Source organism: Callorhinus ursinus, unplaced genomic scaffold (assembly GCF_003265705.2).
Source record: "Callorhinus ursinus isolate GAN/ISIS: 27379988/994484 unplaced genomic scaffold, GSC_fseal_2.0 scaffold22, whole genome shotgun sequence".
In the NCBI taxonomy this organism is placed as follows: Eukaryota; Metazoa; Chordata; class Mammalia; order Carnivora; family Otariidae; genus Callorhinus; species Callorhinus ursinus.
The window spans coordinates 5,772,939-5,788,400 of NW_027397084.1; the positions used below are offsets into that span (position 1 = coordinate 5,772,939).

General features: G+C 44.3%; 1 protein-coding gene across 1 annotated transcript in view; it reads right to left on the bottom strand.

The window, feature by feature from the left end:
* The window catches only part of TNFRSF21 (TNF receptor superfamily member 21), a 67,624-nt gene that overhangs the window by 32,331 nt on the left and 19,831 nt on the right, over window positions 1-15,462 (bottom strand). Inside the window, exons 2-3 of the mRNA XM_025890546.2 lie at window positions 13,615-14,263; window positions 11,613-12,107 (exon numbers count right to left, since the gene is read on the bottom strand). Of these exons, the coding sequence (XP_025746331.1) occupies window positions 11,613-12,107; window positions 13,615-14,263 (1,144 nt within the window). The remainder of the gene's footprint in view (window positions 1-11,612; window positions 12,108-13,614; window positions 14,264-15,462) is intronic.

Below are 15,462 nucleotides of genomic sequence, written 5' to 3' on the forward strand. Positions count from 1 at the left end.
CCACACCTGACCCATCCTAAAGGAGGAACCACAATTTGGGAAGAAAGGAAACACATTTCCTAAGCCTATCGTTGGGATTCATAAGGACCCAGAACCAAGAATGCTGTTCCTGACTAAGACCAAAAGACAAGGCAGATGAGAAGGGAAAGGTTTTGCGTGTTTGCTAGGTAACGTGAGATGATGCCATGTATTGCTTCGCTTGAGCAGTGGGTTGTGGATAGCGGACAGGACAGAAGAAACAAAAGCTATATTACCAGAAACTCTCCACACCTAAAATGCAGCTTCGTTCAAGGACTGGGTCTGAATTTTTTAAATAAGAACACAAGCAAATTATGTCCCGGTTCTGAAGCAGCACTGTTTCCCCCAAGAAAAGTCTTTACATACAGATTAGGCTATCAGTCTTATACAAATAAAGTTATGCAATCAAGTTAATGCAAATACGAGGTTTAACCACCAAGCCAGCTGGTCTGCACTTGAACTTCATCTTGGGGTTTCAAGCCTGAGATACAGAAGCGGTTTGGTTGTGGATTGTGTTTAACTTCACCGTTCAGTTTCTGCAACACTGAAGGATTGGATTTTAGAATGGAAGACGTTAGAGATCTTGAATCCAAGACCTTCATCATACCCGTGAGCACCATCAGGCCCCACAAGCTCCGTCCCTTTGCACAGCTTCCCTCACAGCCAACGCTGACCCACTGCACCTGCCCCCTGGGCATGGGGTGCTCCCCCCCCCGCTCCCATGGCCCCAGGCCGCACTATTGTCTCAGCAGTGCTCCTCACACCACGGGAGCAGGCTGGATGAGCAGAAGTCCTTTGTCTCACCCTCGAGAATGCTGAGAACCAGAGCCATATGCCACACCATCAGTTCCTTTTAAGCTGTTTTTGTACTGCTCAATCAGGCCTCGAGGCGTGTTATGGCCAGTGTTCTTGTATAGATGTTTTCTCTGCAGCCATTTCTCCTGGCGCCTATGACTCATTAAGTCTCACCCTTAATGGAGTTCTACTTGTGGAGATCGGATACAACTGTCCCTCTGCCCTGACCTCAGCTCTCCACGAGTGCTGAGTACAGCTTAACTTCCTGACCTTCCCGTGAGGAAAGAGAAAGAAAAAGAAGCAGAGCTCACAGCCTGATCAATATTACATATGATCTCATTCGGTCCTCAGAAACAATCCCATGAGACGGGAGTTATGTCCACATTCCAGATAGAAAAACTGAGGAGAGGTTCGGTAGCTTGGCACAGTTGCCTAGTGAGGGCTGAGAGTCAAAACCCAGGTCAGTCCGACCCGTCGGCCCCTCATCCCTCACAGCACCATGCTGCCTCCTGGGACTATGCACAGTGTTACCAACCCATCTTTCTTGAGCCTTGCTTGCTTCTTTGAATGTAAAACTTTTGAATATGTCTTCCGCCAACCCTTACTCCCCTTCATGGCGTCATAGAAAAGGAGACAAATGGAAATACAGTCTGTTACAACGATATATTTGCGATAATCTAGGTTTCAGCTGTCTGCCCACACTCCACCCTTCCTCCAAACAACGGAGAGACACGAGTGAGCTGCGGTGTTGCACACTAGTTACCAGCTCAGAATCCAAGGCCGACCGCCTGAATGCTAGTCCTGGCTCACCACAGACTTGAGGTATGACCTTTGTCAGGTCATGTAACCCTTCTGTGCCTCTGTGTTCTTAGTATGTAAAATGGGCATGATCCTGACATTAGAAGGTTGTTCTAGGAATTAAATAAGAAAGTACTTATAAATCCCACAGAATAGTGCCTGGCACACACTAAGCATTCAATAACCATGAAGTATTACTTCTCTCTTTCCCCCCACACCAGTGTGTCAATAATAAGGCCTTACACAGGTTGCCTTGGAGCAATTTGCTTATAGAATAATCCTGGACAAGGGCATCTTCAAGTAAAACTGAGTTCAAGTCAGAGAATGTCAAGAGCAACCAGAAAGGTGATCAAGTGCCTGAGAGACAGGCTAAGAGGGTGTAAAGAAAGGATAAATGAAGAGGGGATGATTTTGCCTCTTCAAGGTCAAGGTGGGAAGGTTCCATGTAGATTGTGAGTTTTAAGCATTTCTTTACTTTCACCTGCCGCCAAGATCTAATTCATCTCCAGCCATCAGCTCCTTCACCTCCCCCAGTCTGAAATCATCCAATGAAGATGCTTGACCATCTCCGCCCCCCGACACTAAATGACCACCTATGGACCATCACCACTCCCATGAAGGCAATCCAGGGAGAAACAAGCCAGAGGATGTTCCCCTCCAAAACACGCCTTCATCTCTTTCTCCCTCATCCACTCCTGAATCCCTGAGGCCGAAGGGCTAAGTTCTTTTGCACCCCCAGGGGCAGCCTTCAGTAGCCTCACAGGTGAACTGCTTCTTCACTTTGTCATTCGAGAAACTGGAGTAATAGCTTCCAAACCACGACAGCCTCTGGTTCTGAGCAGTACCCTGTAGTCCCCTGAACGGAGAGGCAACATGAAATATAAAAAGCACTGTCCCAGGAGTCAGGAGACTCAGCCCTAGTCTCTTCTCTCACCCTACTGGCCACGTAACCTTGGGCAAGGCACTGTTCTTCCCTGGGACTCAGTTTCAGCTTCTGTAAAATGGGGGATTAGACACAAACACACACAAAACACACACACACACACAATTCTCCATGATCTCCAACTTGAAGCTCTCACCAAAGAAACCTAAAACAAATACGCTTTATGTCACTAAAGCCTAGTCCTAGGACAGTACCTTGAACTTTGTGTTCACATACATATAATTAAATGAAAAACAACAGAAGTTAAGCAGTTTAATAATGAGTCGTGTTTAAAATTTCCTAATCTTTTCTTTTTTTCTTTCTTTCTTTCTTTCTTTCTTTCTTTTTTTTTTTTTTTTTTGCCTTGGGATTCCTTAAAGGTGAACCTGGCTACAAACAGGGAAAGTTTACTTCAGATCCCACAGTCCCCTACTTCAGCCAAAGAATGAGGCAGATTGACCACTGAGTTTCTCTTTAGGAAAATAATTCAACATCTGGACAACAACTCTCAAACAGGAGGTAATACAGCAAAAGACCAAAAAGAGAGGGAGAAACGTGTAACTAAAAGGGAGAATAGCTCCTCTCCAATCTGATATCCCTCATAGCATTTTTCCCTGAAGAAATTCTTGGCTGTCCTGGCTAAAGACAAATCCTGTGGACAGTGAAATAAATTATTTCTGTAACCCCAGCCTTCCACTCTTGGGGAACATTTTTCCCCCAGCCTCAAGGATTACTGTTAGATTATCTTATAAAAATCCAAGCACAAAGACCCAACGAATTACAAAGATACATGGATCTGTGGTAAATGTGTAATTTAAGAACTTCTTTAAAAAAAATTATTTATTTGACACAGAGAGAGAGAGAGAGAGAGAGAGAGCACAAGCAGGAGGAGCAGGAGGCAGAGGGAGAGGGAGAAGCAGGCTTCCTGCGGAGCAAGGAGCCTGATACGGAGCTTGATCCCAGGACCCTGGGATCATGACCTGAGCTGATGGCAGATGCTTAACCAACTGAGCCACCCAGGCGCCCCTAAGAACTTCTTTATAGGGGACAGTAACGCTCACACTAATGAGGTAACAAGAACTAATAAGAATACATGAAAGTTAAAGAGAGTTTCAGTATAGCAAAAGTCTGAACTTCTTTACTGATAGTTAGACTGAGAGGAAGGTACGGCCTAAACACATGTATCCTAGGAGCTGCCCACCCATCACAGGTGCATATGAGCTGCTGGCCTCCCGCCAGCCCATACGAGTGGAGTTAACTTGTCCAAAGCAGGAAAGCATTTACCAAGTGCAAAGCTGTTCTCAGGAACTCTGTTGTGACTGGGGCTCCCTGGCCCATAGGAGGAGACCAAGGTCTCCCTCAGCATAAAAAATCCAGAAATGCATGAATGCCTTGGACACAGCTTCTCCACTGCAATCGAGGTGACACACTTGAAGGGACTGAAAGACCTAAAAGCAGTTTCTAATAGCTGCTCAGTTGCTACCATGCTACCGAAATGTCTCACACTCTTCCTAAAAGCATGCGCAGTTACTGCACGTTCTCCTGGGCCTCCCCCGCCCCCCAAGTGTCCTGACTTAAGTTGGAAATTCTCGCTGCACTGACCTTACTCTACTGGAAGCACGAGGGAAAGCTCTGCCGTGTGGCAGCGAGCACACAGACAGCCCTTCCTCGGCATCCGTGTGGGGTGAAGCCTGGCCTCTTATCTCTGCCTGGCAGCCCCTGTACTCCACTCGCCAGCACCCCGCAGGATCAATCAGGGCAGTGTTTCCCAGGACAGACATCGGCGGGGCGGCAGTATGCTCAGTTACAGCAAAATGGTCACGTAGATTGAAATCGGGTGTCCCTGTGGTGAGGGGTTCAAGTTTCCTCATTTTACAAACAAAGTTGAGATTCAAAGAGAGCTAGCCTTCTGCGGGGGGTCATGCAGCCTCTTAGGAGAACAAGATCCGGACGTCAGGTCTCATAAGCCAAGGTCATTTCTGCCGCCACGGCTCCGCCTGTGGGCTGCAACCCAGACTCTGAAGAATAAACCCACGGCTCGGCTCAACCAGCTCATACTTGTTAAAAGGACTGCATCTGGGATATCCTTACCCTGTGTAGCAATCCGGCGTGCCTCCTTCCAACTCTCCTCCACAGCACTATTCGGGCACTGAACTAAGAAGATATTCACAACCATTCACTCTCTGGGGTTCTCTCTGAGGACAGCTGGGGTGCGCTGGAGTCTACAGCTGGTGGCGTCTGTCTACTGTCCCCCTTGGCCCCTTTCTCCACTCAAAGTATACCGGTTTCCCGAGCAAACAGATGAAAGGTAGGCGGGCAGATTGCACCCCAAGCTACTCTCTCTCCCTCTATGGTTCTGGTTCGCCTGACAGACACGGTGTAGCAAGTGCGCGGCTGAGGTCTTGAGGTAAAAACTAGTATTTTTCAGGAGGAGACGGAGGAAGGATGGAGCAATTTGTAAGCAAATTACAGGATAACTGCCACCTTTTCCTCACTCCCACAGGTATCTGATGGTCCTGTTTTATAACTCATCCCTTCAGTAGTCCACAGACTGGGCAACAGTTACTGCTAAATATAAGGCGCAACACTAGTGGCTGGAACTCAAGAAGCTCTCCAAGAAGAACCAGACTACTTCCTTAAGTGCAGCTGCATGCATTATAAAGGAGACTACTTTCGCCTTTTTCAGGGTCATTCTTTCTGTGAGTGAATCAGGAAACCGAGAGATTACCAGAGAGGACGGAGGTGACGATGAGTCATCTCCACCATCACCACCACCCTCGTCACCACTGGCACTTTGCAGACCACTGGCTGGATGCCAGCAACATACCGCACCAAGTGGTTAACCAACTGGACCTTGATCACATAGCTAGTAAGTGCAACCAGATTCCAGAGTCTGCTCTTAAGCACATATGATAACACCTTTTTTCTAACCTTATAAACAGAGGCCCAGAGAAGTAAAAGGTCTTCACTGAAATGGACAGGGAATGGAAAATCTAGAATTTGAGAGCCCAACTTTATGGCTGTCATTTCTAGTTTGTGATACTGCTTTCCTCCCAAAGCCTCCTTGTCTCCACCACCTCTGCTGCTCTCGCCTCTGACCCAACCACAAGACTCCCATAGGCTTCTCTGCTTAAGGCCCCCCACCAGACTAAGCCATTTCCGTTCTGCTTAAACACAAGCATTGAAGCGTTCAGGAGTTAGGGGTTTTCTGTCTCTTCACATCACCCAGCTCCCCAGTGTCCATGGGCGAAAGCGTTCCACTCTGAAGAAGCAAAGCAGGTGGAGGAATATCAGCAGTTTTTTGTAGCTGTTTTTTGCATATTTTAAAGCACTGCTGTCATGGAAGCGTCCATTAGCTCTGAACAAGAATTCTTGGTATCTATGGCAATTTCGTGTCAAGAACCCACCTTAATCCCTAACAGCAAATATTATTAGAAGTCAAAAGGAAAAAAAATCCAATAGTTCAGTGGGTTGAAAACAATCCAACCTTGAAAAGGATTAAGTAGATGAATTAGTTCATGGTTGCTCTCAACTAGTGTTATCTAGGAGAACTTTCTATGATGGAAATGTTTTCTATCCGTCCTGTCCAATATGGCAATTAGTAGCCACATGTGGTTGTCGAGCCTTTGAACTGTGGCTGGTACAACTGAGGTACTGAATTTTTTATTTTAGTTCATTTTACCTTTAAATTACATAGCACGGGTGGCTACCGTATGGGCCAGCCGGGCTCCAGACCACCCCTCCCAGGACCCCGTGCTATTGACCAGGCATGGGGTCACACAAATAAAACCCAGAGTCTGCTCTCTAAGGACTTAGAAGCAATGTGGGGAGATAAACCACATACACACAAGCAATTAAACAGTGACAGACAATAAGAGCTACAGGAATTAAGAAAGAGCATCTTAGAACCTAGTTCTACAGAATGAGTCCTTTACCCTTTTGCTACTGGGGTTACAAAACAGTCTGCTTGAGAAAGAGTATGCCACCTGGCTGCATTATCGCTTCTACGATCCATTGAAAGGAGATGCTGCTGTCCTTATAGGTCATGTGCTTGAAGTAGCTACCCCCGAAGGGATCGCTGCCCCTGTCAAATGCTTACTATCTCCCCAAGACACAGGACTAAGAATGTGCTAATCAGGAACTAAGCTCAGTGTAAACGAGATAAATCCAATTCCTGTTTCTCTCATTTTATCATCATAGCCTGAAGCCTGAGAGAAAAAGGAAAAATGACCAGGGAGAAATACTGTCCATTTCTTGCTCCTTTTATCACCTTGCAGGGCCCTCCTCTCGGGATTTTCCTCTCATTTGTACAAGCATTTTCCAGGGGATTTCTACTCTTCGACCTGCTTTTCAAACTTCCCCTCCAGAGCCCTAGGCCAACAGGTTGGCCGGGAAGCCAACTTCACACCTTTTGCAAATAGTTGAAGAGAAGGGGAGATAAAGGAAGGAAAAGAGAGACAAGTAGGGAAGGGAGAGAGAAGAGGGAAGAGAGAAGGAAAGGTAAATGGAAATGGCCCATAAAGGAACGGTGAAGAGAGAGCAGCAGCTGATGGTCATCCTCAGCATCCCTGTTCTCGAGGGGGACTGGGCCACAGTTCTCGACCTTCCATGGTTACCAGGAAGTGAATGGCACGACTACCCTGAGATCATATGAGCCTCTCGCATTGCAACGTATGGCCGGTTAGGTACAGACCGGGTTTCACTATCTTTACTTTTGTGCCTTTTGTGACAAAACAAACAAAACAAAAACTACTGTTTCCTGTGTAACCTCCCAAATAATGTGACCCACACTTCTTAACTTTAAATGGACCATTTTGGACCTACCATTTGCCTCATTGTGTTGGGGTTATACTACAGAAAGAACTAAAGGTTTTCAAAAGTGACAAAAACATGGCAAATGGAGCATTAACAATAGACTTACATCTTGATGACACTCGGACCAGGTAATAAACTCTCACACACTTTTGTGTCTAAAAATTCTGAAGGGACTTCTAATTCTGTTGCTGCAGGAGACATATTACAGGGAACCACAGTACAGTCCCAACCTACTAGATGTAACATTGCTATGACTGCAGAAAGGAAGGAAGAATACAATGGACCACAGCACCTTCGCTCTTCGATCCTCCTGGCCACATAATGTCTCATCTGGTGTTTCCAACTCTAGCATTCCGTAAAAGTGGGATTGCAGTTTTGTAGAGTTCAACTTTAAAAACCCTAAGTCCATGGGAGGTAGAGAGGGGTGAGTGGGGCCTAACAGAGAAGAGGCTCTTCTTGGTGACAAAGATGGGAACTAATAGCCCAGCTTCAGAGCACTGATGGTCTATAAGGCCATCAGGGTCATGGCCAGGTCTGCTGAAGGTAGGCAGGGGTAAGGGAGGTCCTACACGACCTCTTATAGAGCACGCCCCAGAGCTAGGTGATTGTATCCTCACTCTCATCCTCATGAACAATTCAGTGGGAAATGGATGAGGACCACATAAAGATCTTATTATACAGGATCATCTGCTGCCCAGAACTCACTGCGATCAGATCAAACAGGTAGTGTTTCTAGGGGCTTCTCTGAGCCCCCGGGACAGTTTTTATGAAACAGAACCTCTCTTTGTAATGGGATCTTACCTGGTTGTACCTTTGAGAAGAGCAATTTGGAAAGAAGAGACCTTCCTTAGCGGAGGCGGGGGGGAGAAAAAACACCTTCACTATAAACATAGCAACGCAAAAACCTGGGGGAAAGTTTAAACTATGGGAAGAGGTGGTTGCACCTGAATGAGACTACGGTGATTTAGCTGGAAAAGCATACTGCCCAGGTACTGCTATCGCAGGAGGCACGGCCGGGCTCTGTTCGATTTGGCACTTCTTTTTACGAAACAGGATATTGTTTCAAGGACACAGGCACGGAAGTTTACAAGGTGACAGTGGTCATAAGAATGTCTCAGGTCACTCACTGCATTAGGCTGCTTTCTGCTGCTGGACCCAGTTTTACTTCTACAACTCCCGGTGTTCTCAGAGAATTCTGACAACTAGGCTGCAAAAGAGCGTTTAGAAATACAGCTATCTGAGATCTAATCGGTAAGTGCAACCACTAGAGAAATGGAGTCACTTCTTAATAAAGTAGGAGGACAGCTCCAGACATTTACAAATCCAGCAGGATGTTCTCTGCTAATTTTCTCCTAATTAAACAGATCAGAGCGAGTGTTCTGACTGGCCACTTAAAGGGCAATTCAGTGAAATATCTGACCCTAGGCTGATCCTAGACCAGAGCAAGAAGGGATGCTATCAATCAAGGGCTTTACTGGGTCAACTGGCAACACTGGAATATGGACAGTGAATTAAAATATCGTATCCATGTTAAACTGATTGAGGTTGAAATGACCGTTTTTTTTTTAAGAGACTGTCCTTAATTGTTAGGAAATACATACTGAAGTATCTAGGCATAAAGTGCCATGAAATGATTTAGAAAAATTACTGTACATATGTACAATAGTGACTTATGATGGGTAACACCCTGATAAATCCAGTGCAGGCTGAAAATATCATTTAATAGAGTAAGTCGTAAACGCATGTAATACATCTAACCCATTATTCTCAATTAAAAAAAATATATACCTCATCTACCAAACATCACACCTTAGCCTAGCCTACTTTAACCATGCTCAGAACACTCCTATTAGCCTACATCGGGCAAAATCATCTAACACAAAGCGTATTTTAAAATAAAGTGTTGGATATCTCATGCAATTTATTGAATGCTCTACCGAAAGTGAAAAACAGAATGGTTATTCAGGTACATAATGGTTATAAGTGTACTGGTTGTTCACCCTTGTGATTGCGTGGCTGATTGGGAGCTGCTGTTGCCCAGCATCATGAAAGAGGATCATACTGCTTATCACTAGCCCAGGAAAAGATCAAAATTCATAATTTGAAGTATGATTTCTACTGAATGCATATCATTTCGGCATCATTGTAATGTTAACAAATCTTACGTTGAACTATCATTAAATCAGGGACAGTCTGTATATATACACTATGTATTGTATATTACAAAACATTAGGGGCACCCGGGTAGCTCAGTTGGTTAAGTGTCTGACTTCGGCTCAGGTCATGATCCCTGGGTCCTGGGATCGAGCCCTGCATCGGGCTCCCTGCTCAGCGGGGAGTCTGCCTCTCCCTCTCCCTCTGCCCCTCCCTTTGCTCATGCTCTCTCTCAAATAAATAAATAATATCTTTAAAAAAGAACATTATATTATACATACTATATAACATCATATCATATGTAATAAACTAGTCTATATTATACATATGTCATAATATAAAGTCTGCATGTATTTTTATGTAAAAAGAGCAAATAATAGAGCAAAAGGGCAAAAGTCAACAATAGTTCAATCTGGGCACAGGTACATTGGTATTCTTTGTACTATTGCAAATTTTTCTGAAGTCTGAAATGACATCCAACTAAAAATATGTTTTATTAAAAAGGAGGGGAGAATTGAAGCCTTCCTTCCCCAGCTGGGTTGCCAGCAAAGAGATGTCTTATTCAGGTCTATACAGGCTCTATCCCAGGTAGGATGTTGGCTTCAGTCTGATTTTCACTTGTTTTGATCATTCATACAGACTAGCAAAAGGAAGCAAAATGAGGTGGTTTTTTGTTTGTTTGTTTTTTTACTTTCTTTAAATATCTGATTATAAAAATTGCATGTGCTTACTATAGAAAATTTGGGGGAAAGAATAGAAACCTAATAAAGAAGAAAAAGAAACATACATAAATTCCACCACATCCCACCAAACTGGAAGAAACATTATTTTTATTTTGGCATACTTCTCTTCAGTCTTTTTCCCAAAGTTTTGAGAATTGGGATTATATTGTATAAAGTGCATAGCCTGGTTTGGTTTTGTTGTTTTTCCTTTAACTTAGTATTAATATTTTCCTATGTCATGGGTAAAAAGGAAAAAAAAAAAACTCCATTAAATCTTCAATGTCAACACAGTATTCCACTATATGGATATGCCATAATTTACTTTTTCATTTCCCTAAAACTGGACCTTTGATTATTTCCAATTCTTATTTATTACACATAATGCTGAGTTAAAAGTTTAAGACCTTACTGCTTAAGTCTTTTTTTTAGTATTTCTGATTTATACCTTTATGACAGATTCACAAAAATTAAGTTACTGGGGCAAAGGGTATAAACATTTTTAAGACTCAATGCAAAAAAAGGTCAAATGACTTTTTTAGAAAATTAGGCTTATGCCTTTATCTTTAAAAAGGAGACACCTAAAGGAGATTATCAAAACTTTGGGCTGATATCTCACTGAGGATTTAAAGAAAGGGAAGTTACTGCCACAAGCTAAAAACTGCAGTCTTCAGACCAAATTTCACTGCAGAGACAAGTTCTGTAAGCTATTGTTTGTCTTCAGAAAAGGAAAAATTGAAATATTCTAGCCTGTATCAACACACGCTGGCTGCTAGGTAGAAGATGTAGGGTCCAGCCTCAGATGATAACCGGTATATTAAGCTTTGGGTGTCTAAAATCTAAAAGACCTTCTTATCCTCCTGATAGAAATGGATCCTAAAAATACAAGGAGCCGAAAAGCACATGGGAGAAAGTGATAGGAATCTATAAGCAAGGTTCAGAGTCAAAAAGACAGACTTAATTAAGACAAGTTGGATTTTTTGCCCTCTAAGTTTTCAGTAGTCAATGGTCAGAGGAGACACAGAGTCAGTCCCGTCTGTCCTGAACAAACAACCAGCCTGGGTCAAGGACACAGCCAAACCTCCCCCAATGCTACCTCCTCGCTTGTTAAATGACACGGTTGGACAAAGTCCCTAAAGGTCATTCTCAGGTCTCTGGTGTGTCAACATTCTCCTTTAAAATGTGCCAGGGGAGAAAAGGGCAGAGTGGTGATTCTCTCTGAATGTATTAGATCCAATGCTGACCACCTCATTTTTCATAACACAACTGGACCAAATGGCACTTGGTAGACAGGGGCTTCTGGAAACTTTGCATTTCCCCCTCTTTCAGGCAGTGAGGACTGAGAAAGGAAAGGCAGGGGGGTGTGTGAGCGAGGAGAAAAGAAGGCTCACCGTGGCCATTGCAGTAGTAGATCCACTTCTCCCGGTTCTGGGTTGGGGTCATGGATTTCTTCAGCCCTGCCTTTTCCACAATGGCGCTGGGATCCTGCCGGGGCCCCTTTTTCAGAGTCCTTGAGCTTTTCCGGATACTGCATACCACTATCACCACAAGCACCAGCAGCAGGAAAAGCACAATCATCCAGGGCAAATGTTCATTGATGTCAAAATGCTTGTGTAAGTTCTGTCGGGGGGGACCCCTCTTGAGGCCTTTGATAGGCGTGCTGGATTTCTCACCCCCAGTGGCCTCCATGGATGGCAGCAGCTTCAGGATGTGTCTGTGGTGGGGGCCTTGCTGGTGGTTGACTACCTGGAGGCTTGGGAGGGTCTTGTTCATGCCTTCCTCACCCCTCGTTGAGCTTGTGTTGTCAGGGACTGTCCCTTCCTGGATGCCACTCGGTACCTTTGGTCTAACAGAGGCAGAAGAGTTGGATTCTGTTGAGTTCATGCCTAGAAAAAAGGAGGGGGGAGAGCTTTTCTATATTTGGGGATCTGCATATTCCTCCTCTTCCTGCTCATCTCCAAGCCAGGCCAGATAATAAAAGAAGAGATGGACTTTGGAGCTTAAGAATAAATTATACTGCACATATTTGTAAAGACTCTTAACAGCACCTTTATGTGGAAGGTAAAAACTAAACTTCACAGCTAAACTCACTTCCTCATGGCAAAACCAACAGCATCCTCAGGGATCCAACATCTGAGCCTCACAGCAGCTTCCCCTATGCTTCACATACAGAGCAGACTCAGGTACGTTTGGGGTTCTAGTCAACTTTCAAAATTGTGTCGATTGTTCACAAAACTAGTTCAAGTTTAATCCGTTTATTCCTCCTCTCCCATCTTTTGGCCATTTCAAGATACAATGGTAAAATTGAGAATATGACTAAGATAGGGAGAAGAGTTCAAACTCAAATCCAAATCTGACCAGTGAAAGCTTTGGTGAGATGAATCAGTGACTAAAACAAGGCAGGACTTTCTTAGGATCTATTATTAAGAGAGAAGTTTTGGGCTGGCGGCTTAGTGGACTTCCTTCAAAGAAGCTTCCACAGCACTCTTCACTAAGGAGTGTGAGAGCCAGGGATTTCAAGTCCCAAGAGACAGGACCTGGATTGCATCAGTCCCTGAGAAAACCTGGACAGGCCACTGGAGCTCTCTGAGCCTGTTTCTCCCTTTCAAAATGGCAGTCGTAAGGCCCTCCTTATAGAGTTATCATGAAGGTCCAGTGTAATCACACATGAAGAGTATGTTAGAAAGCACAACTCAAGTTGGCTATCACCTCAAGAAAATTAATCAAAAAGGATCTGAAAATAAAGAATAAATTTTGTATTCTGCCTGAGGCCAACTGGGACACTTGATGAAGGGCATAAAATTAAAATCATTCAAAAAAGTTAAACTTACTCTTTTCCAGATGGAAACGCTAGTTATCTTCAACAGGCTACAAACTGGTGTGTTTCCCAAAGGTTCTAACTTTCTTTCCCCTTTTTTGCCCCACCTTGGTTCCAATATTTATCCCTCCCTTCTAGGCCATCATGGTATTTTCTCCTCTTTTCCTTCCTTCTTTCCTTCTGGCTGTGTCTATCCAGGATAGATTCCATGTTGGAAAGCTGTGAATCTGGGAGGATCCTTGAACATCTAAATCACTCATGTATTTGACAAGTTTGAGGAAGTGACTTATATAAGGCCATGCACTGTCCTCATTTCTCTCAGTCTTTCTTTTTAAGCTTGATGCGACCTAGTTTTTTAGATATTTGATCCCCCCTAATGGAAAATCTGAGTCTAAATGTTTCTAATACATCCAGAGAAGACAGATTAAACTAGCCACAAAAATGGAGGCCCCTTCTTCAAGGGGTGACTTTGGAATATACAAAACGGAGAAAACATCCTTGGTTCAAGCCCATTTTTGGTAGTGCCATTGGGCTCAAAGACTTTTTCAAATAAATAACGCATGAGGTTAAGTTACCTTTGGGAACATAAGTGGAGGAAAGGACTTCATGGGACTCCGTGTGCTCCGGGTGTGAAAAGATGGCTGTGCCAGGGGCAGGTGAGGTCGTGCTGGAGGACGGAAGTGTGCCACAGACATTGTCTGCTTCCTTGGTCCCCGGCTTGATCACCACCAGGTTGTGACTCAGACAGTCTGTGTATGCTTTGCATTTCATCACACTAGAAGGCACATCAGAGAAGGTACCCCGAGCACACTGCTTACACCGCACATCCTCAGTCTCTGTCCCTTTCTTCCGCACGCCCCAACCCACGGGACACACCGTATGGGGGGCACAGGTACCATTAAACTGGAACATGCCAGGTGGGCAAGCACATTCTCGGTCAGTCAAGGCAGCACAAGGTAATTTCTCAACCATTGGCCATGGGCATGGCTGACTACAGTCATGGCATTTCTCTATGCCATTCTCATGCCTGGTAAAGGTTCCCACAGGGCAACTGCTACAGACACGCAGGCTCGTGTTGGTACAGTGCTCAGACACATAGGTTCCTGCCGGACACTTGTCACAGGTTAGCACCTGGCCGGTGGCACGGTCAACATGGCGGTATTTGCCAACAAGATTTGGGGCCTTCGGTTCTGGCTGAGCGGTGGTGGTGCTAAGGAATCCGAGCTGAAAGAAACAAAAGGGGAGGGAAAAGGAACAAAAACCAAGAAGGGGTTACACAGGAACAGAGGAGAAGAAAAGATGGAACAATCCCACCACCACCACCACCATTCCCATTAAAGATCTGACCAGTACTGCATCCTCTTAACACTACTAGAGTGACATGGTAGAAAGAAAGACTCCAATTCCATCCTGGGGCCTGACCGACTAGCTACGAAGCTTTGGTTTTGTTTCATGACCTTTGCCTCAACTTCCTTTTTTTCTATCAAATGAAGCTGACAATACTGCTCAAATCGATTATAAAAATCGATTGAGAATATGAACATGTAAGCACTTTGTTGTTCATTTTCAAAACGCTATACAGAGGCACCTGGCTGGATCAGTTGGTAGAGCATGTGACCCTTGATCTCAGGGTCATGAATTCAAGCCCCATGTTGGACGTAGAGCTTACTTAAAAAAAATTTTTTTTCTCAAATTTAAAAAAAAATTTTTTAAATGCTGTGTAGAAGTGAAAAATCCTAATGCAAGAAGAAAATAACCTGCTGAATAGCCTGTCTTCCTTCCCATGACACAATGTTAAGTTGCCATTTCTTAGCACCAGGACAAAGCTAAGAAATAGGATGGAATGTGTTCAAGCTGCTTCTGCTGGAGCACCAGATTACCCACATGGAGTTAACTGATAAGGCTGGAGTTTTTCAAAGCTTTTGTCTATGCAAAAAGCCAAACATCTTTTGGTTTTTGTTTTGTTTTATTTGCAAAACAGAGGCAGGCCCTTGGCGTTCTTAATTTGCTTTAAACAACAGAGTTGATGCTTTTAGAGGTACATCCTGTTCACTCAGCCTCTAAAGGCCACGGTCCCTGGAGCATGGACCTGCAGACACCTAGGAAGTCCGGGCACAAAGCCGGGCCCAGCAGGGACTCAAAAGAAGTAAATTTAATTCATAGGACAGAAACTTCACCCAGCTAGAAAGGATTTTATACTACCTTCCAGACTGGAAACTTGGGAGAAAGGAAATTATATTTGTGGTAGTAAATCCTGAGGTCCTTTTTGAGAGCAGGGGGAAAATGTTTAAGAATGAATACTGAGAGAGAGCTTTTCTGCATGAATGAAGATTGAGAGGTTCCAAGGAGGAAGTTTCCACGGCCTTCTACAAAATGGAGAACGGTTGTGTGTCAAGAAAATAGTGGCCGCCCCATACTACCAG